Raw genomic sequence first — 27549 nt, forward strand, 5'->3', positions numbered from 1 at the left:
AATCTAAGGACCTTAACAAATTTGAGTAATGCAGGTTAGTATTGCTATTGAATTGTTCCTCCTACTTGATTAGTAGAATCATTGAACAATTAACATTCTCTTTGTGAACAAGTATGCCAGAAAGTTATTCATCTTCCTCTCCCATACTTGTGGGGGTTTTTTATGGGCAACAAGACCTATATCAGCAAGAGTATGTAAAGAATTTCTTAGAGTGGACATGGGTGGATAAAATGATTTTGAAAAAATGAGTTCAGGCTTGTGCTGAATGCCTCTACAACCTGGATAGCAAATATATTTAGAGAGCATATACTTACCCTGATTTTTTCCCCTTTTGTTGCATTACCTACTTGTCCTCTTTTCTCCTGCCTCCTCTCTTATTATTCATAACTGCATAACAATTATATCTATTGTTTCTTTTGCTTTCAGAGCTTATCTAGGTCTTAGAAATCACTTCCCTAGTGAAGCAGAAGCTCTGTACAATTCCCTTGAGCCATCCTATCAGAGAAGTCTCCAGACTTACTTGAAGAATTCTGGCAGCATAGCATCTCTTCCTCAATCAGACAGGTCATCCTCCAGCTCACAGGAGAGCCTCAAGTAAGGGTCACTTAAGTGATCATCAGCCTGAAAAGGCAACATTTTTGTTTTGTTGCTTGTTTATGTGCAGTTCACATGTTCACTCAGGTTTAATGATGAACTTTTCTATTACATACCAGTTTTCTGTTTCTGTGTAGTAATTCTGTTAGTTAAAATGAAGTTAATATTGACCCTTTGCAGTTAGCATGGCACAGTAGAAGCTAAAGGCAGAAGTTAATTGTAGTTTAGCACTTTGCTCATGAATAATTTCTGAATATGTGCACTGTATTACATTGAAGGATCATTGAAGTTATCAAACCAAACAATCATTTTCACAGTAAAGCAGTAAGTGTATCACTTACCTAAGATATGGAACAATGAAAACATATTAAGAAAGAGACTGAGTGCTACTTCCTTCCATTTGGTTTAAGACAGATTGTGAAACATGCAAAAGTGTGGCATTGCTGTGATACATCAGGCAGTGCTTAGATCAGGGGCAGGCAATTATTTCGGGCGGAGGGCTGCTTACTGAGTTTTGGTAAGTCATCAAGGGCCACATGACAGGCAGCCAGGGGCAGATAAATATTAATTTTCTACATTTTTTAGGGGCCTGACAGGCTGGATAGAATGGCCTGGTGAGCCACATCCAGCCCACGGGCCACATTTTGCCCACCCCTGACTCTAGATGCTTCAGAATAAGTACAAAAACTCCCCGAATTCTGTGGGCATTTCTGCTCAACACAGAAAGATAGCTAAATTAAAGCTAGCTAAGTTACCAATAACAGTATATCCACACTGACATAAAGTCCATTGCAAGCTAATGTCCTGTGTATGCAGGATCTCAACAGGCTTGTACAGCCTTGCATATTCTCTGTTGTATGCACTCCTATTGGTGCCTGAGTCCTTGAATACACATTCAGAGCCCCCTGCCTAGAGCATTAGTCACCACCCCAGATCAGGCTGTCAGTGATTAGCTGGCAGTTGCTGCTTTAATCTGCTGCTCTCAGCAGCAGCTTTTTGGGCAGACCTCGCAACAGAGGCAGCTCTCTGACACCTGTGGGGGCAGCTTCACCAGTCTCTGCTGCTCTGGTGGGAGCAGCAAGGCCCTCAGCACAGCTGCTGCTCTCACAGGGAGCAGGAGGGTGGGAGAGGGAGAGCTGAGGACTTTGGGATGCTGGGGCACCAAGAGACATAGCATTACAGACAAGTTCCTGTTTGAAACGGGGGTGTAGAATGTAGCTGTGTTGATCTAAGGCAGGGATGGGCAAAATATGGCCCACAGGCCAGATCTGGCCCACGAAGCCATTCTATCTGGCCCGTGAAGCCCCTAAAAAAACGTAGAAAATTAATGTTTCTCTGCCCTTGGTTCCTGTCAAAAATGTTCCTCCAACAACAGGGCCTGCCCGGCCCGGCCCCCCCCTCTCCCCCCCCCCCCCCCCCCCCACACACACACACACAGCTGGAAGCCCCTACCGGGGTTTCTGGCCTGGGAGCACATGGCTGCCCCATGCTGCAACCTCAGGTAAGTGGGCGGGTAGAATGGCGGGGGGACCCGGGGCAGGGAAGGAGCGCAGGGTGGAGGGAAGCGGCCCCTTCCCCACCCCGCGCTGCAGCTGCTCACAGCCTGCTTGGGGCTGCCTGTGCCTGCTGTGAGCAGCTGCAGCAGGGAGCGCCAGCCATGGGGCAGGGGAGGGGCTGCTTTTCCCTGGACTCCTTCCCTGCGCAGAGAAGAGCGGCCCCTTGCTCGCCCCATGGCCGGCGTTCCCTGCTGCAGGTGCTCACAGCCCACGCGGGGCTGTCTGGAGCAGGCACAGGCAGCCACATGCAGGCTACGAGTAGCTGCAGCGTGGGGCACCGGGCATGGGGCCAGGTTACAAGCTGGTGCTGAGCGCAGGGCAGAGTGACCCCTCACCCACTGTGGCCAGCGCCTCATGCTGCAGCCGCTTATAGCCCACCTGGGACTGCCTGTACCTGCTCCAGACAGCCCCGCGTGGGCTGTGAGTGCCAGCAGCAGGGAGCACCGGCCATGGGGTGGGCGAGGGGCCACTTTTCCCTGTGCTCATCACCAGCTTCTTCCCTGTCAGTAAGCAGAGGGTTGGGGCTGTGCGCTGCCCCTCACTTGTACCACAGGGCTGGTGGGCACTGGGAGTGAGTGGACAGGGAGCCAGCAGGAGCACAGGGCCCGCACCGGTGCCCCAGGGTCAGTGCCAGCGGGGCCCAGAGCAGGGTGGCAGGAGCACGGGGTCCCAGCTTGCAGGAGCTGTATGGAGGTGAGCTAGCTCCCCCCCTTCCTGCTGGTGCAGCCCAGCCTGGCTCCATAGACCCCTACCAGCCTGTGCCTTGCTTTAGGCCCCACCAGTGCTGGCCTTGGGACATTGGTCCCAAATCATTGAGATATTGGTCCCAAGATGGTGACTGGGGGAGACACCTGTCAAAGGGTGTGGCTATCCATGTGGCCCTTGACAGCCTGCCAAAACTGGGTAAGCGGCTCTCCACCCAAAATAATTGCCTGCCCCTGGTCTAAGGACATAGGTGGACAAGGTTCTTCGGGTGAATCTGATATCTTTTTTTACACCAACTTAAATAGTTGGAAAAAAAATTTTTAGCAAGGTTTTGGGTTTAAAAACCCTTCTTCAGGCTGAGGAAATTTGTTTGAAACGAGCACTTTGTGGCACTACAGACAGGCTGCATGTATGCGCACTTGCCTTTTGTAGCACTATAAGGGCATATTAAATGTAACTCCATAAATGTAACTTGTGTCCAAGACCTGAGTTGGCTAGAAAGCTATCTTATATGCATCTATACAAGCTTCTGTAGCTCCTTGAAGCAGAGTGTAGATGTATTCAGAGACGCAGTTAGATCTTAGCTATGAGTTTCCCCTTTTCTGCTCTTAATTTCAGTTATATTATTTTTGTGTAAATGCTATTACCATAAACACCTTAATTACAAGTTACCTGCAGAAATATAATTTTTTATTCAATATGTGCAAATATTACTCTTGGGTTTTTATTCATCAGCAGAGGGAGGGGTTTACAGCTTCAGAGAAGATCAGGAAATTTAAATTATGCAATTTTCCTCACTGTCAGCTTGATCAAAGAGAAAATGGTAGAAAGGGGTGGGGAACAGGTTCAGAATAAGTTATGTAAAAAAACAAAAATTTGAAGAGGAATAGCAAAAGAAGCAGAATCTTGCCCCAATGCTTCCAACACATTTCATGCCACTTTGGGTAGATATTGATCAGAATTTAGTAGTGGAAGGAATGATTGCAGGCAACCACATCATATAATCCTTTTGTTTATGCATGTAGTAAGATTCATCTTGGGTTGTTTAGCCTCTACTCTTCCTGGAAGGCTGGTCACACCCCATGGTTAGAAATGTGTTTTCTGATTTCCAGCCCAAACTTGTTCCTGGGAAAATATAGTATTTCTGTACCTTATATTCTGCCATTCATATTCTTGAAGGATTTATATTACGTTGTCAGTCACCAAAGACATTAATGCTGTAGCAAGGGGTTAATTTTATAATGTGCAAAAGCAGAAATGGTAGGATGTGCATGTTATGTATGTTGTTCTAAGTAATGTGTTACCTGAAATATGTTTTAGAAAATGAAGGAAAAATATGAAGGGTTTAAGAGTATGGTTCTTCTGTATTCCAAAAATGCCTAATTGATTTTTGGGTGCAATATACATCGTTGACTTATTTTTACTGAAGCAGTTATTCCTTGCTTATCTTTCAGTCGCCCTCTGCCCTCTAAATGGTCTACAGCCAGCCCAGCAAGTATAGCCAGTAGAGGTATGCTTATTGTTTTACTGTACACAAAAATAGAATTATTTTGTTTAAATTGTACACTTGGACAGGCCATCATTCTCATATTTTTTTAATTAACCTTGAGTTCTGATCAAGTCTTTTCTAATATTTTTTGGTCTTTACTCTAAATTAAAACTGCATGACTACAGATGGTGCTATCATCTTGTTTTCAGTTGCTTATACACTCTGTGGCCCTGTGTGTTCAGAGTGCAACTTTCCATAATGGATGTCTACCTCTGTAAAGAATGCTTTCCTAGAATGGTCCGCTGCTTCAGTGTGAAGTTTGGGAAAATATTTTCTTCTTCTGTGTGCTTTGTTTTACAGCTGTTTCATTGTGAACCTCAACTGGCTCCCTTCTTTGAGGCAGAGGTTGGCATTTTAAACAGTGGTGTGATATCAGGGATATCACAAGGAAAATTCACCCAGATCTAGCCAAATGAATTTCAGTTCTCATTTGCTCAGCTGAAGCATACTGGTTTGGCAAATAGCATTCACTGAGCTCTGTTTGTTCTGGGTATTCCCCAGTTTGGAACTGCTGTAGCTGAATTTTTCCAGATGGTCATGCTTCTTGCTCCTGTAGTACTGAGGGCAAAACTGAGAACAGGCAGATTCAGGAGAAAGGGAAAGGAGGATGAGTGGAATGCAGAGTGGGCTGTAGGTGATAAGGAGGAGAGGGAGAAGGGGCAGAGATCAGGTGAAAGCAGATTTAGGAAGGGGAACAAAACACAATAATAAAACACAATAAAATGGGCATTTTGAATGGACAGGTGAGCACAGAACAGTTCATAGGGGCACAACCTGGAATGAAATCCATGATTTCAGAAATGGAACACTGTTTTGCTACTGGTAGTTATCTCTCTCCTTTGACTAGTCATATTACATATTGATACTAGTACATCCATTAGTTATTCTGTTAGCTCAAGCAAAGTCTGCTATGAATGTAGGGCTAGGGACAGACATTCAAAAAGCCTGAGCCTAAATTGATTCAATCTTTGCAGGTTTGTCTAACTTACCTAGGTTGAACCGGTTTGCAACTGTACAGACATTCCATCTGGACTGAGGAAATGCAGGCATATGCCTGCAGTGGCTCAGGCTAGAAGCCAGGTGGTGCTAGAACCTCCCTCCCTTCCCTTCTACAGTGCTGAACTAAGGGGGCGGGTGTCTAGGACCTGGCAGGATGCTCTCATTAGGAAGGGATGTAAACCCACACCCTGCCTACACTGTCCCTGGCTTTTCCCCGCTTGCTGCTCAAGGGGCAGGAGTGTTGCTAGACCCCAGCCCCCAGCTAGCACTCTGAGGCAAAGGAGGGTGGGGAGCAGTGCATGCATCTGTTGATGATGCTGAACTTTTTAATTTCCCTCTCCTTGCTTCTTCCTACTGTCTGCAAACTGGATGAGCGATGGAGCCAGCAGAGAGCTGATAACACAGTGTTTATTAGCCCATTAACAAAACAAAAGCCTGTCTCATTAGTTTAAGCTCTTCTTAAACAGCTTTTTCCAAGGAAGGAGTGGAGGGACATTACCAGCTGACCAGTCGCTTAGGTCCAAAAAGCCCTTAGTGGACACTGCTCTGTGTTCCTGTCCCAGTGAAATTGGACGGACGGACGGGGACACACACACACACACACACACACACACCCACCCACCCACCCCCTGCAGTCTCTGGCGAAGCTCCAGCTAGGGAGCAGAGGGGCCCTGTTCCCTAGAGCAGACAGCACAGGGCAGCAAAATATCAGGGATGCTGAGAGACTCTGGTTTAACTTAAACCAGGAAGGGGACTGGAACAGATATTGCATAAACCAGTTTAATCCAAATCAGTTAAATCTGATATTACATTCAGCCAGGTGTATCTTAAACCAGTTTCAGCCATTTTGAAACTAGTTTATACGTGCTGAACTTCTGTTCTGTTACAGGTTTAAACCAATTTCTGATCACTTAAACCAGTTTGTGTGATGTCTGTTTGTGTGATGTCTGTCCGTAGCCCAAATGCCCTTAGATTCATAGATGTTAGGGTCGGAAGGGACCTCAATAGATCATCGAGTCCGACCCCCTGCATAGGCAGGAAAGAGTGCTGGGTCTAGATGACCCCAGCTAGATGCTTATCTAACCTCCTCTTGAAGACCCCCAGGGTAGGGGAGAATACCACCTCCCTTGGGAGCCCGTTCCAGACCTTGGCCACTCGAACTGTGAAGAAGTTCTTCCTAATGTCTAGTCTAAATCTGCTCTCTGGTAGCTTGTGGCCATTATTTCTTGTAACCCCCAGGGGCGCCTTCGTGAATAAAACCTCACCGATTCCCTTCTGTGCCCCTGTGATGAATGAGGCGTGAACCCTGTAGGGTTCCACACAATAGAATGTTTTTTCAGTTTGCTTTTTTCTTAATCTTTAAAAATTTATATTAAAAAATATATAGTGATCGTGGAAAGTTCTGGAATATCAGTGTTTGAAAAATGTGTCTGGTTTTATATATGCAGGTAAAGTCAGTAGTTTTATATTTACTAAAATCACTGGAAAAGACATGTTCTGGATGGGTTAATTTCTAATATGACACTCTGTTGAGTAGTGAGGCTTGGGAATTCTGTCATCACCTAACGTTTCCCTAAAACAAAAAATAGCTTGTTGTAATGGTTTTCGTTTCCTTCTAGGTATTTACATGGCAATGATTTGTTAATAAATAGTTACAAAAAGCATACTTTAATATGAAATTCAGTTGCAGTGTCACATACTCAAAATTATGAAATGCTGGAATATTATCATATTTAATCCTTGCAGTTTCAGGAAGCAGCAGCAAAACTGCCCCAAGTCCAGGAGCACTGCAGAGGTCACGCAGCGACATCGATGTTAATGCTGCTGCAGGTGCAAAGGCACGGCTTGCTGCTGGACAGTCATCAGGGGCTGGACGTTTGTCTGCAGCTGGTCTGCCTCCAGGGTCATATGCTTCACTAGGTGAGGGGATCTGTGTTTACAGTAATTTTCTGTTGACATTTGCCTTAAGCAAATTGTAAGGCAAAAAATAGTCCTGTTCAGGAAAAGCATCAGTTAATGTATTTTTAACAGACTTGATAGTTTATAGGCACCTTGTCCTTGAAGTTTGTCATCTCTATTGTCCGAGTAGGAATTACCTCTCTCCTCCCTTTTTGGTTCAGTTTTCTTTGGAAGGATTATTTTGACTAACTTGAGGGTTTGCAAGTGTACTTTAGCCCTTTACAGCTCCCTTTACTGAGAAGGAAGGCCAGTGCAAAGAATACATCTTCGTAATGCTCTTGTAAGAGGTAGATCCAGATGTGCCATGTTCTCTAGAAGCAGATAAATGAAAAAATGCCTTTTCTGTAGCAATCATGGTATCTGCCAGTTTTTAGGAGCAGTGTGAGAGTCACCGTTACAGACCACTCGCATTTAAAATTATACTCAACATTTCTGTAGTTAACGCATAGTTACATACGTCTCAGAAGTGGAGTAAAATAATTTCATCTTTAAATCTGTTAGTGTTTTATACAGCGCACAATGTAGGTATCAAGTGTTTCCTCCTAAGAATGCTGATTCAACTCTATTTTACTTGTTGGCTTTTTTGGTGATGGCTAATGCACTTTCTTTAGACAAAAAAGTTCTGCTATCACTTTTTTGCCTGAGGAAAAGTCTATCACAGATGGCATTTCTACAGTTAGAACTGTTACCCATCCCAGTCAGACCCAGCTTTTTGCAATTGCACCATCAGTGAGGAAGCATGAGACACCCTTATGCAGACTGTTTATGCTCTGGATAGTGGCAGGGGGAAGGGGAGATATAACTTTCACAGTACTACTTCATTTCCCTTCTTTCAAGATACCATCCAGAGTACCAAAGAGAACCTAGAAGCAGATAGTAATTCCAATATGACCCAACACAATCAGTAAAAGTCATGAAAGAGGAGGGAAAATGTGTGCATATGGTCCTTTTTTAATTTGTCTTCTGTTTTATGAGGCTTTAGGTGGGTTTCGGCAATGTATTCAACCATTTTTGCAAACATGAAAGCTGGAAACTTTTTCGAGAACTAAGATCTTCACTGGAACAGTGCCACCCCCCCTTCCCCTCCCCTCAGGAGTATTGAAAATTTCTTCATAACATTAAGTATCTCAAGGCATGTGCCTTGAAAATTGTGAAAGTGGAAAACACTGTTGCTGACAGTCTGTCCGTGGCCTCCCTTGGGGTGCAACACTTTTCTTTATCGGGGTTCTCAAGGCAAAGCCAAAATTTAGTCCTTTATTTTACAAGCACCTGGGAAGTGAAGTGAAAGTGAAGAGGCGTTAGAATGATGGACATGGGAGAAGAAAAAAGAGGTCAAAGTGAGGAGTTAATACAGAACAACAAAATTATCCTGCCTATGACAGTAATACATTTTATTCATATTGATTAAATATAAGGATTACTTTGGGCATTACTTAAAAAGAAACTGAACCTTGGGTTGAATAGTGTTATGCTATAAGAACATCTAAAACAGCAACATCAAAATTACCTTTTGCTCCAGGTTGGATGCGGACCACAAGGCTTCTTGTGGGCTGGATCTGGCCTGGGACCTGAGTTGGCAGCTGCGGCCATCGCAGCAAGTGTTGGGCAAGCAACTATGGACCAGACAGCTGTTTGCCATGGTGGAGGCTTTGCAAGTGGTGGTGGGTCAAGTTGAAGAGCACAGCCCTCACTTGCCCCTGCTGAAGCTGATGGTTATGTTTACCAGGGTCCCAGATTCTGCAGTAGGCATGGCCTACTGTTGGCCATGTCCTCAAACTCCATGGTGCACTGGTAGTCCAGAAAGGAGGTCTAGTCTGGAGGCTGCATGTTTTACACCCCATATCTAAAGGATTACATGTTTAATTCCCAGCACTTGCAGTGTTGTTCACAAGCACACGCTAATCTTTAGTGTAGTAAATACTGGGACTTGTATGTAAGGAAATGACAGTAGTGGAAGGAACTGCTGATGCTACCAGTTTCATGTCTTGTATTTTGTATGTTCTGGGCTCATTCCCAGTGAATATTTGAACAGCTCCTTTAGTATTTGGAAAGCATTGCTTCTTGTAAGTACCATTTGGACTCCTACAAAAAGCTGCTAGTCTTGAGTTTGAATGAATGGAAAAATGACCTGACTGAAGATATGTTTGATAGAAATATGTGGATACTATGCATGACAGATGTTGATATTGTAGATAAGACAGAATTTGAGTGTACTGGGATAGAAATGAAATAGCGAGAATTTGATCTTTGCTGTTCTTTCTAAACAGTGTTTTAATATGGAGTTTGACAGGTAATAAAACTTTTAGAAGAGACTCCTTTTGGTCAAGTAGATAACAGTAAAAAGATAAGGGTCTGGGGCAGACATTGCATAAACTGGTTTGACCCAAATCAGGCAAGTCTGATACTACATTCAACCAGGTTTATCTCAAACTGGTTTCAGCCGTTTTCAAACTGGTTTATGTGCACTGAACATCTGTTCTGTTACAGGTTTAAACCAGTTTCTGATACTTAAACTGGTTTATGTGTAATGTCTGTCCATAGCTCCTGTAGTTTCAGCCCTGACTTCATAAATTGGTGCTGCTGGACAGTAGGGTTTGAGTAAAGGGCACACAAGAAATGTAACAATGTTTTATATAAATAAAAATATATACTCCGCTGGCCCGTGCCAACCTGGCCAGCCTCCTCCCATCCCCAGTAGCACATGGGAATCTGGCTTCAGTTGCATGCTGCTCTGGATGGGACAGACCCTCCTGGGTTGGCACCAGCCAGCAGAGGCAGCGGCAGAGCCGTGTGCCACTCGGGACCAGCTGGTGCAAGTAGGGGGAAAGTGCAACCGAGCCCCTGCTGCTCCGGCTGGGTTCATCCTGTCCCAAGCAGCACATGGCTACTCTTTTTTCCACACGCACCGCATTGGCAACGTCAAGCTGACACGGTGCATGTGGGAACCTTGTCCTTCCCCAGCCCTTCAGCAGCCATTAGGAAGCTGCTAAGGGGCTGGGGGAGGGACAAGGAGTGGGAACGAAAGTAAACAGTGTTTACTTTCATTTCCCATCGCAGCACCTTGGGCCTCAGAAAATGTCTTGGCGGGCCTAATGTTAGACAAGCCTGATGTATTGCATGCTGCAGGGCACTTTCCCTGTATAAATAAATATTTTCTTCTTTGTCTTATGTCACATGAGCGATGAGTAGGTTTTACAGTACTTTACAATTTAAAAGGAAAATAACTGTGTTTATACTGTGTGAAAGCTGTTTCTTCTGGATTTCTTTTGAATGACCTCTTTAAGGCTTAGTTTTTTAACAGTATACTTCATACATATGTATATAATACTTCTGGTTTTATGCTTCCTTCTTCAATGGCCAGTGGGAATTTCTGAGAATTCAAAATGCTGAAACTTAAAACTATCTCACCACTGGATGGCATGTCTCTCCCTGATAAGGGTGTTTAGTTTAGGACACGTATTCTCCAGCTGTGAATTCACAGTGTAATCCACTTTATAGAATTGTATTTCTTTTCTCTTAGCCTCTGAATATAACCTAAAAACAACATGAATTGCATATAAACTGAAGCAATGTCAAAGCATGTTCCAGAATGTGCCCTGATTGCAACAACTCTTTTGTCAGTTTAATTTCAGGCCTGTTGCTTCATTTCCATAGCTTTGCTGATGGTGAATTTCAGGTGTAACAATTCAGATAGCATTATTTAATTAGCTACTTTTTCCCCACTTAGTGCAGCTTCGGATTCAGAACTGACAAATTTAAGAGATCATAGGCTTTACTTGCCTCTCTATGTTATTTCCTTTTTATTAGTTGAAGAGAACTCCCCTGTACTGTTACTTAATTTAAAATGTTTTGTTTTAAAGGGACTAGTTCTAGAAAAAATACCAAGTTATCTGCCAGGTTTAGCCATTTAAAGATCTGTTTAAAGCCCTAAGTTATACTTTCTGAGCAGAATCCAACCAATTGTGCATCTGTTATATAGTACACACTATAGAGCAGTGGTTCTCACCCTGTGATTCGTGGACCCCTGGGGGTCTGTAGACTGTTAAAGGGGTCCGTGAAAGGTGACGATGATCAATCAAAAGTATGTCAATACGCACACTTACAATTCAAAGGGGTTCACACTTCCATTTGAAATTTCCAAAGGGATCTGTATGTACATTTGAAATGTTTAGAGGTCTGCAAAAAAAATCTGGATACACCTTTCCACTCTCTCTCTCACACTCGCACACTTCTTTCCAATTGAACTTGTAAATATTTAATGCTTTTAAACTGTATGTACCAGTTTTCCTTCTGATATGTCTTTATTTTGCTGTCCTTTTTTTTCATAAACTTTCCCACAAATTTCTTCTTTGAAGTTTCATGTTAAGTAGCAGAATTTCCGCAGAACTGGAACCATTGTGCTTCAGTAACATTATAAAAGTCCCAAAATTAAATTTCCACTGACAGTTGAGCGCCAAACTCTGAAAGAGTAAATAATTTCTGCTTTTAGGGTTTTAAGTTTTTGCATCTTTTGGGAGCATATGGGGGGGGGGTCTCAGATGCCATCTTATGACTTTATGTATGTTAGAATGAGGACCATAACTTTTTTAAAGTTAGTTAATAAGTATATGAATTGGATGTACAGTTTCTGCAGTGTTTAATATTAATGTAGTTTCCTTAATGAATGTTTTATCAGTCTGTTGCCTGCACCTTTATTCTAACACACTAAGTTTTCCTTGTTTCTTTGCCTGCTCTTTGAACAAAGAGGATACTTCTGACAAGATGGATGGTAAGAACTTGTTTTGTCTGTCCTCCTCTAAATCTATTAAAACGTCTTTGAGTTTGCATTTCATGTAAAGTTTATGTGCATACTTATACTACTCTATTAACTAATGAAGTCTCTCAAAATTCTTTGTGAACCCTCCTGTATCATAATCGTGAAGTCTTAATGTACATCTGTTTTGTATTATTACTGCAGTTGTCAGCGTCTTATATATGTGTTGTCCAGCTGCAAAAGAAACTTCATACATCTTGACGCATCAGAGTACAAATAGATTTTATCTTCTTTCAGAGTTTTGTATTTGCTACAGTTAAAAGTTTATGTACGGTGTGCTTGATCATGTTTCATGGTTTCCTCTGTACACCCAGCATAGTCAGATTTCTATTTTCCCCAGCAAAGACTTTGATTAAAAAAAAAAAACAGTGGAGGGAAAGGCACTTCCTTAAAAAATATTTTAAGGGGATTTATTTTTAAAGTTAGGATTGTTTTATTTAAAGAATATTTCATCAGAATCCGTGTTCTGAAATAGTCCTGTTTAACTTTAAAAATACCCTATGTAAGCCTTCTCCTAATTAGATTCTTAAAAATATTGTTGAATGTTCTGAGCTTTATAGTCTTCCAAAAATATATAGATTTTTGTCTCCAACTTGGTTTTAGCACTTATTGTTATAGCTATATATTATATACTGTTTTAGTTCGCTTAATGTAACTGAAAAAGCCTTTTGAGAAGCTACATCCTTATTGTAGCTGCTGCTCTCCTGAAACTATGAGAGCAGAGGTTGTCATTTGCCCAAAGGTGTTACAATGAGCCATATTGTAAAGAAGCCAGAACACCAACTCAGCAGTAGAAAATTCTAAGTTTGATTTATTTGCAGAGAACTCTTTGTGGTTTAGTGACCGTTTAATATTTTTTGCTACATACATTGCTACAATATCCTAGCATGTTGAGAAAAATTAGGAACTGCCAGCAAGAAAGTAGATTATATTCCCCTTTACCCATAAATTAGTGAATAATAAATACACAAATTGGACACGGGAGAAGAGAAGGCCTCTAAAATACTAGAATTTCAAGCCATATCAAAATTCTTTATAACCATTACAGTACATTTCACTTTGCAGCAAGAACAAATATAGAATGTAGTGTCTGCTCATGTCATTTCAAATCTCTTAACGTTGGGAAGGAGTCTCATTTAAAATAGCATTGTAACTAGTGAGGAAAGAATATATAGACTCCTACAAAATTAAATTTGCTTACGTTGCATATGATAGGATTTCTTAGTATATAATAATACTACAACAGTTTTACCCTTGGCTCCTGTGGTCAGGTTGCCTTTTTATCACTGTGCTCACCTTGGAATTTAAGACTGGTAGAGAATTCAGAAAGTTGTTTGTTTGTTTTGTTTTTTTTAAATTACCAACCAGTTGTGGGAGGATTTTAAAAACCTGTCACTACCTGAATATATTCTCCCATAATTAGACCTTTGTTTCAAAGATGCTAGGGGCAAAGGGGTACATGGACATCTTCTATCTCTGTCCACTCTTTGGATTATACATTTATCCCATGCTTCATTACAGTAACAGATGTACCCAGATTCAGCAGTCTCATTTAATTGTAGCTTGTGCTCTAAGGAAAGTTGTCTAGTTTTTCAAAGTTTTAAGCAAAAATTTATCTTGCATGAGTCATTTCACCTCCTCACCTGCAGCATCTTCCATCAGATTCTCTCTGCCCAGTATTTAAAGCACTATCTGTATTACTTGCTTCAGTCTAGAGGTTGTTTTGAAACTCCTTGGAGAAGTACTTACTCTGTGTGCACCTGTTATCTCCTTTTTCTCAGGAGTAGCTTTCAGTAGGGCACTTGATTTGAGGTCTTTTAAACAAATCTAGATGTGCTATTTTTAGATCAGTCTCACTCTCATATGAATGATGAGAACTTTTCTTTTTATTTTGTTATGCAGAGCTTTTCAAAGAAAGTTTGGCATCACATATTGTATTCCAGTAATTTGGTACCAAGCAGTCCTTGACATACCGTTTTAGTTTAATGGTGGAGTTGCAACATGAGAGCAGGGTTTTAGACTCCTTATATAATATGCTTAGTTTCCTTAAGGATCATAGGAACAGTCTGAAAAAAGGAATTGAATCAAAAAGTAATAGTACTGTTTGGAATATCATTATTTTGTTATTTTTTCTGTTTAGGAACAGCTTCTGAAGATGGTAAGAAAATAAATCTTTTGTTAGATTAGCAAATACTTTCATCTTCATGCCTTCATCAATGCAAACTAAATTATAGAAGTAGAACTATGTCATTGGGGTGCTTTGGGCTCATCTTGTTAGCTAGTTTATGCACCTAAGAATAATAATAATAGTAAGTTATTGTTGTAGTATTTTTTGTAACTCTGCTGAATTAATATTTTAGTTTTCAAGTAGTCACCTGCAACAGAAATGTCATTGCCTAACATTTTTAGAGTAAGATAGGAGTTTTATATTGGAATCATAAATATTTTTTTTAAAACTTTCATCCCCTGCTAGAATGTGCTCTGATGTGGGAAGCAGGTGCTACCATCAATCATCTATTTGAAATTTTAAAATCTATTTACATTGCATTGTTAAAATGCTTCCAATCTAGCACCAGACAGTAGATGCACAGTCTCTAAATGAATGATCAGTATGCTTGCGTCAAAATTCAAACAGATATTTTTTGTGTGTTAATGAAAATTTAATTGGGCTTTGAGCAGTAATTTAGCAACATAACCAAATGGTGGCACTCTATATTCCTGCATTCACTGGGTCAAATTCTGAGTACAGTTACATGTCCTGCATCCTCATTACAGTCAGTAAGAAACATTGACATATCATGGGCATAACGAAGGGTAGAGTTTGACCCAGTCTAACAGGTAATGCTAATACATTGTTTACTAATACCCAAGTGAATAACCCCCTTTATCCTGACTCTCTTCTCATAGACAATCTTCTATGGACTTTTCCTGTACTTGGACGAATAATATTAACTTGACTGGTCTCAGTTCTTCTGTGGAAAGCCTAATGGGGCTCAAATCTAGATACTATTAATCTGTGTTTCTAAAACTTCTGGGTCAAGTATTGATCCTGTGTTTCTACGAAACTTCAAAATTAAGCACACTCTTCAATTGGTTTAGCTGTTAAACTCAGTAGTCAGTTCACAAGCAGTTTCCTCTCGCAGCCTTCATACCAAGCTTTCCGGGCATTTTTATGTGTGCTCCTGATGTGGTACTGGGCAGTTTTAATTAGCCGTGCTAATTAAAAATGCCCGTGCATCACTTGTATCAGCGGCACATCCCTGTACTGAGAAAATGGCTGTGATGCACTTTGAACTAAAGCATATCGAACATTGTTTTAGTTCAAAGCACACCGCCACCGTTTTCTCAGTGCGGAAATGCACTGTACCGCTGATGGACGTGATGCACAAGGCTGCCAGACCATGTCAATTTGTCTTCCAGCAGACCCGATTAATTAAGTCTGCTTGGACACGCTGGATTTCCAGCGTGTTGGAGCAGGCTCCCCGCATGTGTGTAAGTGCCCGCTGTTTCTTCATTTTGTTTTTGTGTTTGTGATAGAAGGTTGTTTTAGGGCATAAGTACAGAACTCTAGCTATTCCTTTGTTAACAGTAATTTGATTTATGGGTTAAGCATTTAATTGGAATACTCCCTTCTTGGTAATTTAAGAGTAGCCTCTGAACACTTTGGGGAACACGGGTGAAAAAGCAGGGGTGGTTCGCTCCTTAGAGACGAATTGTGTTTTCATTCAGCCACACACTTCCCATGTAACCTCAGAGAAGCTTTAAATGCATCTGCAAGTTAGTTTCCCCATCTGCAGGGAAGTGTAGAATTTCTGTGCTTCTCATTGATGATGAGATGTCCCTAATCTATAAAATGAGCTCTCATTTAATTTTACAGAATTAAGCAAAATTTCTTCTGAGATTAGCTTTATCTTCCTATAGTACAGGGGTTCTTCACAGGTTCAAACTACGTTAAAAATCCTGGAAAGTGCTACACAAGTATAAAGCATTATTTCAGGTCCACATCCATGGCTAGCATAATAATGTTTTGAGGGAAATTACATTTCAGATATCTGAATCAAAGCAGTGCTGCTCTGTGTTGTTAAGAAAGCAAGGTTGGCTTTGTAAACTATAGGATGGAAAAATGGAAATTAAAAATATTATGATTGTTAATTGAGTAATTATGAGTAGAATATGATATTTTTAAATTTATGTGCACCTCAAGTATTATAAAATATTTTTATTCCATTATTTTACTTTTTGGGAAAATTGAATTTACATCATTTAACATTTTAAAATGACAACTTAATTTTAAATTTCATTTTTTTTACTGAGGCACATGCTATGAAAAGAAAGCATTTACACTTTTAACTGTTAACATGCTGTTAAAATGAAAAAGTATAATAGATTTTTACACGTATGTTAGTTTGGATTATTTATCTTTATGTTGTGCTTTAATTTTCAGTGATTTTAATTTTCAGTAATTTTCAGTGATTTATTACAATATACATTTATTACAATATTCACAAGTCCTATGTCAGTTTTTCTTTCTCTTTCTGACAATAAAATATGTAATGTTACTTTTACTTCATAGGGCGTGTACGAACAAAGCTTTCAACACCCTCTGTTGGTATTGGAAACTCAAAAACAGATTCCAGAGGACGTAGTAGAACAAAAGTGGTCTCTCAGTCGCAGCGTACGTATTCTTCATTTATCAGTTATATTTAGAAAAAAAAGTTAGGCCAGATGCTTAAGCGCACATTCATTGGCCAATGGCTATGGTCAAAGTTACTTAAAACAGTAAGCAACATACTGAGTTGTTGTTCTGTGCCTTAGGTTCGTCATCGCCAGACAAAAATGAAGGTATTTTTTTCAGTGTTTTGGGTCAGTAGTATTTGCATGTTTTTGAAATATTTTCTAATTTGTGTTGTCTTTCTTTGGGCAAAATGTTAGGGCCAGGTCATTGCTATTTAAATTAACATAAAAGGAATGCAATCTGCCACCAAATCAAATCTGTAGTTGTAACCAACAGTTTCATCCTCTTCCATTCCCACTTCCTTCCACCTGTTCTCCATTTCCCAAACATCTTGATGTACTAGGTACTTATAATACTTACGTTTGATAAATGGGAAATCTGGTAGGGAATGGTATAACTTTCTACTTCAAGGATACCTGAAAAACTTATTTTTTTTAGCACTTAAAAAGTTGGTTGTTTTTTTGGGGGGTGGTGTCTGTTTTGTTTTGCTTCTTAGGTAAGTGTATTGTAAAGGTACAATTCAGACATGGTTTACCTTCCTTTTTCAACTTAAGGTAGACTAACACAGTTAATGCTGCCTTTACTTAACGTTTTTATTTTTTGCAAAAAAAATTTCATCATCTAGGTTTCTGTAATTATTTAATTTCTATCAGCAACTCAGTATAACGTACCCATGTATTCAGCATTAATATTTTGTATTTCAAAGCTGACATGATAAAAAAAAAAATCAAAACCATTTAAAAAGATATTATTAGTCTGTTAGAACCTTTAGATTTACTGGTCCTTTTCATTTACAGACTAATTTGGTTCGCTGAGGAATTTTGGAGGGCCTTTTTTTTTGTCTTGCTACAAAATTAGCTTAGTTTTGGTACTGAGGTGATTAATCTATTATGTATAATGTGCTATACAGGTGATTTCCACTATATCTTAAGGAGTGTCTTTAAATTGTAAAATGACAATGCAGTTACAAGGTTTGAAAACTATGATGGGTTATGGAGTCAGATAATTTTTTAATTATCATTTCTTATTATTTATTTTTAAAATTCGCATACTGCCCAACATGAATTTTTGTTGTAGAATTTTTTAAAAATATATTGATAATTTGGGGCCTGAAGATCCAACATACCCTTATATACCGTGTCCACACAAGCGTGGATGTTCGTTTTCCTGGGGTAACAACGATACTTTGTGCTGCTGCTACTTGTCCCTGGGGAGCGGTCATGCCACGTACCCTCTGGCACGGCAGGTTACCCCAGGTGGGGTAAGGGAGGCTGGGCCAGCACTGGGCTGGTCTCAGCAGCCTCACCTGGGGTCCTCTTCACCTGGGGCTGCAACAGGATCACCTCTGGGGTACCAGTGGTGATCCTGCCGCAGCCAGGCTCTGGTTTTGGGTGGTGCACGCTGCCCCTCTGTGAGCTGCTCTGCTTTTTTTTTTTTTAAGAAGGTTTTTTTTGACCCTGGGGGAAAAAAACCCTGTGCTGCTACCTTGCAGCACAGAGGATAGCTGAATGTGTGGTATGTGGCACCTCAGACATGTCCACAGTGCCAAATATCGCATGGCTTTGCTCGTCTGGACTTGGCCGTACATGGTTAATTTATGTGTGGTTGCCATACGCTGTTCAGAAACATTTTTTTTCAGGAGCATATGATCACTATACAAACTATGTTTCTAAAGCTTGCAACTTCGGCCTAAAATTAGTGAGGTATAAGGAATATGATACTCCCGTTATCTCACGAATCATTTGTCAAAGTAGAATAATATGTTCAAGTGGGGAAAAAAGCTAAAGGTCTTTAGTCAATACTGTACATCTTTTAATAGTCGGGGAGAAGGAAGGAAAAAGGGTGGGAATTATATTTTCTTACTGCACATCCACCATGTACAATAAGAAAGTACACCATTCATCCACCATTCATCTATTAATAATAATCTATTCAGGATCTTATTTTCCAAGAGATAATATCAAGTCAAATGGTCCAGAATTGATAATGTTTGTAAAATCAAGTTTTTACAGAATCTGAAGAAATGTTTTATATAAGCATTTCAATAAACAATCAAGTAATCTTTCCTCTAAAATGTTGCAAGCCCAATATTATGTTTACATAAAGATCTTCTAAATGACTAATTATTGTCCAAGATAAAAATAATGCAAACAGTAAATAGCTAGCAATGGAGTAAAATATACTAAGATTTTTGGTTTAAGATGAAATTCACAATGAAAAGTAGGAAGAGAATATTTAGATCCCTTCCAGGCCTTTATTTAATGTGTGTGTGTGGAAAACGCATTTAATAATTTGTTGCTTTAAGAGCACTCAGGATTTAAAGACCCCCCCCCCCCCCCCCCCCCCCAGTTTCTATCTTGGCTAAAAATTGTTTTTTGAAGTGTTCAGACCAGTTTTAAAAAATACTGTATTTAAAGTTATCTTAAATATGGAGATACAAAGTGCAACCATTATAGTCTTTTATAATGGCAGGTTAAAACAGCCCTGGCAGACATTAAAACGATGCATTTGGGATTGGAAGGCTTCTGTACCTCAACCCAAATAATATTGCACCTTGTGCTGTGCCAGATGTGTATAGCCAAAGGTACAATGTTTTCATTGGGGCATAAAATTTCTCTAATCCTAAACCACTGCTGAGCCCATCTGATCCCTACCTGATCTGGAGGGGCAGCCCTGTCTCACACCCAGGATTGTCAGGTCCAGGTCTGACAATCATCTTGGTTGTTGGCCCAGTACTGAGACAGCCTAGCTATATGCATGGATTTTGGCACTAGGACCCCAGGATTGGTGAGCCTCTCTCCCAAACCAGGGTCTCTGTGGCCCAGTAGGTATAAAAGTGTGGGTTCAGCCTGGCTCCCTGCAACCTAGCATTTTAAAGTTCCTGTTGGGCAAGGCAAGAGAAGCTATTGGGCTCAGGGTTTGCCAGGACCCTTGGCTCCTCTCCTCCCAGGGAACCTTGCAACCTGCTGTCCCACTAGGCAGTTTTTTGGCATTGGAACAAGGGCTGTCCTGGTCCTGATGCTGACCCCTGCCCCCTTGCTGATAATGACAATCAGCTGATTGTTAGCATCAGCGTGCGGATGCTTTACTTTCAATTTATGCTGCCATACAAACAAGCTACGAAGATGTTCCACATTTTGTGCAGCCATATCTTTGCAGCTGTTTTTCCACTTTCTAGTGTTATACATCAGCTGAATATGTGGCACTGTTACTATTTATGGTGTAATTAACACATTGAACCATAACTGAAGTATGTGCCAGGGGTTATTCTTATAGTCAGTATTTATTACCTGAATTTCTGAATACTTCCCCAGGGACTGAATTAAACTTATTTTAATGCCTAAAACTAAATATCACTAACTCGGTTCAAAATCAAGTTCCTACTCTTTATGTTGAGATAGGAGAGGTCTTTGGAAATATTTTAGGATCTATAAGGACTTTAGGGAAACTTTTAAGAAATGTATGCCTTTAATGATGAATTACCCCTAAAAATGCTCTTGTGAAATCATTAGTGAAATATAAATGTAGGCTTTAAAATTTCATTTTACTAATAAATTTAGGGTAGTTTGCAAATGAATTGGATTTCTCCATGGATTGGGGTCTCCAGGAATGAGTTGGATGCCATCCCTTGATTTGCCTCTGAAATAAGTGGATGGTTTTATATGAGGTTGTCTGAAAAAAATAAACGTGCCCTTTTAGACTTACCATCTTCCTCCCACTCAGAACTGAATCCTTCAGCACAGATTCTTATCTGCAGGTCTCTGGAGTGGGAAGAATACCAGTTCTAAGGTCATGTACATGGAGAATAAATAGAACAAATAAACAAGTACGAACTAGGACTTCTTGTTGTATTCTTGAAATTTTGGGATATAATTTTTTCCAAAATTTGAATTAAAATAGGAATTATTGAAGTGTAGCTGTGTATTAAAAGTTCCAGATTTGTGTTAAGAGACTGTTTTACAGTGGGTTTCATGGCAGATTTAGATTCACATTTCATACGCGTTACTGTAGTATATGATTACTTCAGTACCACCCTCATTGTAAACAAGATAACAAAAGAAAGAACTTCCCCTCCCCAGCAAACTGCAACAACAACCTAAAAAGTTGCACATAATACACATGTTTTCTGTGCATTACAAGTTTTTAGACCCAAAGCTATTGTGCAAATGTAGACATAGGACAATGCTTACTTAATATGCACTTCACATTTCAAGATCAGGTTATTTGACTAATACTTGCAAGTTATGCTGGCTTCATGAAGTATGTTGTTTTAAGGAGATTGAAAACCCTTTCCTTTTACTTGTCCTCTCATATTCATTTGTAAATAGGCAGTAGAATTTAAATTCCTTTATCTTGCCCTATATTATGATTATTTCATTATGCTTGGAAAAAACATGGTGTGCTTGCATTCTTTTTGGCCCTGAAGCAATTCATTAAGGCCTGCATTGTTGTTAAGCTTATGTCTTTTCAGAGAAAAAGAATAAGTCTCTAGATGAAAACAAACATTCTTATTTTATGCTTCAGAAGAACCGTGGTTGAGAGGAAAAAAGAAAGTTAACTAACAAATTCAGTTAATTTGAAAAATCTTATAACTCAATTTATAATGTATGAAAGTTTTGTTAGGTTGCAGATGTTTTCAGATCACCCTTCCCACCCCAGTTTTCCTTTGCTGTCTTTGTCAAAAAAATGTTTGTGGTCTTTTGTGAAAGTTTTCTTCAACTATTACACTTTTAAAGCTTGGGTTTTTTTGTTTTGTTTTTGCAATCTAATATCCTTTGAAAGTATTCTGAAAGTTGAGTTAATGCTTAATTGAAATGTTATTGTCCTGTAGTATGCAATTATTGATTAGAAAGCTGGAGATTTGTAATTTGCTTGTGCAGCTTTGCTCCATCTGCTTTCTACATGAGAATCTGAGCTCAGGTCTTCTGTGGAACCTACTAAATGCACTGCTTTAGCATAACCCTCTTGTGGCTTTTTTTTTTCCTGTGTGAACTGACTAAAGCTTTCTTATTTCCATTTGCCATCCATTTTTAATCTGCTCTGCTCCCTCCCTCTTCATGGATTATAAATCCCTACCCTAATCCTGCCTTTACACTTGTTCAGGATCACAGTCTGCTAACCCCATTGGTGGTAAGACTCTACAGAATTTATGTGTGCGTCATTGTTTGATCATCTGTCTACATACTACTCATAATAGGACCTATTCAGCAGAAATTTCAACTCCCTTTCTGTGGTTCTACTCAATTAAATGTAATCCTTTTTTGAAAGGCAAAAAAAGTACCACCTTTTGTATTTTTTTGCCATCAGATCATCATTGATTCCTTATATCAAGAACTGCTGATGCTAGTATATGTAAGGTAGATAGTTGTAAAGGTAAGTTTTAACCAAAATGTTCAAAGAGTTTATAGTAGACAATATTAGGTATTAGTCAGATATAAGAATTCTCCAAGATCAGTAGGGTGACCTATAAATATATTTTATATTGATCAGACATATTTTCCATGTTTAAAAGAGAGGTGGAGAAAAGACTTTCAGGCTTTACAAATTACTGAGGAATTTCTAATATGATTTTTTAAAGTATGAAAACAAAAACCTCATATTCTCTCATCTCCTAAAGTCTCCACCACCAGAGAGAGAAAGGTATTCCATAGAGGTCAGGCCTTTCTAAATCAGTTGTAATGATGTGAATGATATGAAGAGACTTCTGCATAAACTCTTAATTCTTACAAAACAGTGTACAAAACTAGAAGAGATGTCCACTGTTTAGCTCAATACAGATGCCATGTTCCATATGTCCATACCATGCAACATTGCATGTTTCATTTCTGCTGAATAGGCCGGTATTTAGAAAAAGGCATTTTCTAAATAATCATTTGTTCAGTTCAAACAACGAGTCGGATAATAGATGCATGCATTGTTTTAGTCCCTCCCTACTTCCCCCATATTATTTTTCAGTTGTTTCTTGCTACCAAGCTTTAATCAGCTTGTGCTCTTGAAACGTGCCTGTGGACTTCATTTTCACAGTATTTGTCCCTTTCAGTTGCTACTAATGGTGTTTACATTTTCAGAATACTATGAAACTTGCTTGTTGAGACATATTGCAGGGAAAGCTGATAAGCATCCTAACTAGCCTCATTCAGTTTCCCAGCTTCATTTAAAGAGTGAAAAATTACTGTAGACTTCAGTCAGTTAATTTTGGTTAAAATATTTCTTTGCTTTCTAATTAAGATTTTTCAGTCAGATTGTTGTCTGTAGTTGGAAACAGTAATTTATACTGGTTGTTGCTATAAAATAGTTTTAATTAGTGTATATAGAGGAGATGAACTGTTCAGTTTTGGGGTTTTAAAACCCAAGTTCTCTGCAGCTGAAACATCAGAGGATGAGATAATATAGGTAACTGACCAATTTCTTGCAGTGGGTACAGTATGCTGAAATCAAAGCTAAATTTACTAATAAATGTATAATTTTGATTAATGAAAATCTGCTAAATCCTTAAACTTGTTTTAATCAGAGATGTTTTTCATGATGGTTCCAGAGGTTGAAAATTATAGTTCTAAAACCCATAGTTAAGTTTTTAGTGTAACTTCCATGGAAATAAATGTGAGTCTTTTTTGTTTCTTTCTAGCAAGTGATGCATTAGTCTCCAAGAGAGTAGGACTTGAACGTCTGGCACTCTGAACACATCATAGGGCTTACTTAACATTTAAATGACGAAGAAAACCTAGTTGCCTGGTGACATTTTTTGTATTATAACTATTAGGGTGATTAATCCAGTGACATTACAAAGACCAATAGTTTATCTGTGTTTCTAGGTGCTAGTTTCTGGTTCATAATAGATGTATCTATGACCACATCAGTTTTACATAATTTAAAAACTGAGGACAAAAATGTTCATATTGAACAATAGTGGATCTTTTCATAAACACTTGAAAAAATATTTCTATGCTTCATTTTTGAGACTTGATATTAATTTACAGATATTTCTCAGATTTTGCACTTTATTTTGTAAGTTTTTTCAATTCCCTTTTCCAAACCATTTCAAACAATCTACCACAGCTTTCCTACTGATTTTGATCATGTTTACTTTCTCCATTTTTAATCCTACTTTCTTTGAATTTGTTCCTTATGTTTTACTTATTTTGCCTTCAGCTGGTAGCCGATCTGGATCTCCTGGAAGAGTTTTGACAACAACCACACTCTCCACTATGAATACAGGGGTTCAGAGAGTGTTAGTCAATCCTGCAACAGCTCAGAAACGTAGCAAGATCCCACGAAGCCAAGGATGCAGTAGAGAAGCTAGTCCTTCTCGATTGTCAGTAGGTAAGAATTTCTTTGCAGATCATGTAACTTGAAGCATTTGGTTCCTACAGTTCATTTTGTTACAGGTGGCAGGCAGGCTGGAACTTGTGTAACTGAATTCTAAAATGTGACTGTTGGGGGTTACAGAACCAGCTACCAAGGGAAGCCTCCAACTTACTGTATTTTACCTGAATCCAAGATAACTTTAAATTTAAGAAGACCTTTCCCCCAATAATTAGATATTGGACATGGGCAAGTTATTATTTTTTATGTCTATAATTGAATTATTAGATTGTTATCTTAAATATGCCACCCTCACCACCGCAACAGGGAAAGCAATGGCAGGGAGGTGGTGAAATGACAAGTAGTCCTGCCCTTGCCACCTGCCCCCTCTCCAACACTGTTGCCTGCACCCCTTGGCACCTGTGCCCTCTCCCCTGCCATTTGGACCCCCTGCTTGGCCCCCCACTTCTGCATGCTCCCTGCCGCCATATACCCTCAGTCTCAGCTCCTGCTTTGACCTAGGACATGGAGCACATGATGGCTGTGTTCCCTGTTTGGTCATGTAGCAGTGGTTGGGTAGTGGCAGCTCTGGCTTTGGTCCTAGGGCCAGGGCCACCACCACCACTGCTGCCTGGCTGGATGGGAACCAAAACCACCTTGTGATTCATGCCCCAGCCAGGAGCAGGGCCTGAACCATGATGATAGAAGCCCCATTCGCACCTTACATTTTAAGACGTGATTAACCAGTTAACCACACCTTAAGTGGTCACCTGGCCATGCATTCAGTCAATCAGCGGTATGATAAAAAGAGGAATAAGCTACAAAGTTATTCCACAAACTATGTAATAACTTTGTTGCTACTTCCTATCACACTATTAATTTAATATGTGGCCAGTGTCCCCTGTTGCTGGGAGCCCTGTCAGCTGATCAGAGCTCCCAGCTAGGGGGCCCATGCACCCCTATGGCTAGGAGACTGCAACTCATGTTATCTTCCAGCTGCAGGGATGCCCCATGCACCCCCTTGCCTGGGAGATCGCAGCTCATGCTCCCCCTGTACCAGCAATAAGACATGATGGTAACTGATTCGTCATCCCACAATTAGGTCTCCTGCCATGCACATGTGGATTGTGCATTAGATCCTATCACACCTTTACCTGCCTGTGTAGAGGAGCCTTAAGGGTAAGTGTTGCCCAGAGACCGGGCAGCAGCATTGTGGAGCAGGCAGGAGAAGGGAAGTGGGCTACAGCTTTGATTCTGAGCCCAGGTTGGGACTGGAGCCAGAGCTCCAGTAGCCTGCCCCACTGCTTTGTATTTGAATCCAACTCAGGGGGTTTTCGAACAGAGGGAAAAACATCTCATCAGATTCAAGTAAATATAGTAAATTACATTTTCAAATTTAAGCTGGGACAGTGAAGTTTGCTGCTGTCTGAACACATTGGCACATGCCTCTGTGCTTAGGCTTAGGCCAAGAAGGGAGAATGTGGGAGGAGCAAGTACAAAGCACTATTGATCACACTTGACTCCTCTAGATAATTAAGAGCAATTGTAAGGAGCAAATCTTCATGGCAGCTTGAAAATACTGAGAACAAGAAAGGAGATGTGACGTGAGCTTTCCTGACAATGTGTGTAATTCTTACCAATGTGTATAGTTTAGTGATGAATGTTATGCTTCCTGCTTCCTCAGAGGGGTACTGCCTCATGCTTTAACTCAACTCTACCTGTCCTTTCTTGAAATGTCAGTAAATGTAACTGAGTTGCTCCTGGGTTTTTAGTATTTTTCCCATTAGCTCTCAACTGAATTCTCTCTCCCTTCTTCAGATAGGTTGTTATCCTAAATGCTGTTACAGAAGCCGACACATTTCCATAATAGAAAGAAAAAATAGATGGAATTCACAAAAAGTTGTGAATTATTGTGAATTCATTTAGTTCTGAATGAATTATTGTGAGGGCTTCTCATTAATGGATATATTATGAGAGAATCTACCATCTTTTCTGAGCTTTTTTCAAATGGTTTTAGAGTGATTGTGGAGAAATACTTTTACTTTAGCTGGCTATATTTAGTGCAGTTCATTAAGTACAAAAACAGAATGCAAGTAGGTGTGTAAAAAGAGGAGATTTCTGTTCTTAGAAATGTCTATGCTCGTATTTATTGAAAAACACAATTACATTAAAACTGCAACTTTTCTTGTGTCTTCTTTCTGTACTATCGTTTCTCTGTACCCTGAATCATACTAGCACGAGGCAGCCGCATTCCTCGACCTAGTGTGAGTCAGGGGTGCAGTCGGGAGGCCAGCCGTGAAAGTAGCAGGGACACGAGCCCTGTCCGCTCTTTTCCACCCCTTGGTAAGTACTCGTAGCCCTTGTGCATGGCTACTTCGCCTTTCATTATCTGCACGTAATGAACCCATATCCTCATTTGGCTTATAGCAGGCAACTATTTTTCCCCTTCCTCATGGCTCACTTTCCATTTACTTTTCTAGAAAAAAGATCAATGTGCAAATGGTATGCACATTGAAAAAGTAAATGTCATTTTGATAGGAGTCTTGTCCTAAACATCCATGTGCCTGGGAAGATGCATGTTATGCAGTTCCTGGTTTAAAAAGACAGTTGTGCTCTCAAGTGTGATAGTAAAAGTAACCTTGGGAAATTACATGTTGTTGTTTCTCTTGATTTCATTGTTGGATACTGACATATAGCTTAAAATGATTTTTCTTATTGTGACTGCATCCATTAGAGTCACAGAATCAGGTTACATTTTTTTTCTTGTTGCCTGGATCAGACAGGACCGCTGGTTAGTTGGCGCAAAAAATAGTATAGTTAGCAAGCAGTACTTTTAATAAACAAGAAGGGAGTTCATATCCTGTTCCTTTACTAATGAGTAGAGAATTTCTTTAAAATTTTTGCTAAAGATGTACGATTTTTACTGTAGAGAGGAAATAAATCTCTTCAGTTACATGCCAATTTTACAGTCATTTTTCAAAACAGAATTGCACTGTTAAAGTCGTCTTTATTTTCTTTATATAATAAATGTTAACAAATAGATATGGGTCTTATTTATGAGGGTGATCCTAAATCCTGTTCTAAATTATACTTTTAATTCCTGAAATGGAAATATAGCATAAAGTGAGGCCGCAGCTGGAGTACTGCGTCCAGTTTTGGGCTCCACAATTCAAAAAGGATGTGGAGAAGCTTGAGAGAGTCCAGAGAAGAGCCACGCGCATGATCAGAGGTCAGGGAAGCAGACCCTACGATGACAGGCTGAGAGCCCTGGGGCTCTTTAGCCTGGAAAAGCGCAGGCTCAGGGCTGATCTGATGGCCACCTACAAGTTTATCAGGG

The 27549-nt window shown here is 40.0% G+C and overlaps 1 protein-coding gene across 25 annotated transcripts in view; it reads left to right on the top strand.

Moving 5' to 3' along the window:
* Positions 1-27549, top strand: part of CLASP2 (cytoplasmic linker associated protein 2) — a 218126-nt gene that overhangs the window by 132076 nt on the left and 58501 nt on the right. For 17 of the 25 annotated variants that reach the window (XM_059728738.1, XM_059728722.1, XM_059728727.1 and 14 more), the window contains 8 exons: positions 427-594; positions 4310-4365; positions 7150-7323; positions 12107-12130; positions 14316-14333; positions 16749-16850; positions 24060-24230; positions 26448-26555. In XM_059728738.1, coding sequence (XP_059584721.1) covers positions 427-594; positions 4310-4365; positions 7150-7323; positions 12107-12130; positions 14316-14333; positions 16749-16850; positions 24060-24230; positions 26448-26555 — 821 coding nt within the window. The remainder of the gene's footprint in view (positions 1-426; positions 595-4309; positions 4366-7149; positions 7324-12106; positions 12131-14315; positions 14334-16748; positions 16851-24059; positions 24231-26447; positions 26556-27549) is intronic. The other 8 variants (XM_059728726.1, XM_059728746.1, XM_059728733.1 and 5 more) reach the window with 3 other exon arrangements.

This window comes from Alligator mississippiensis, chromosome 5 (assembly GCF_030867095.1).
Source record: "Alligator mississippiensis isolate rAllMis1 chromosome 5, rAllMis1, whole genome shotgun sequence".
In the NCBI taxonomy this organism is placed as follows: domain Eukaryota; kingdom Metazoa; phylum Chordata; order Crocodylia; family Alligatoridae; genus Alligator; species Alligator mississippiensis.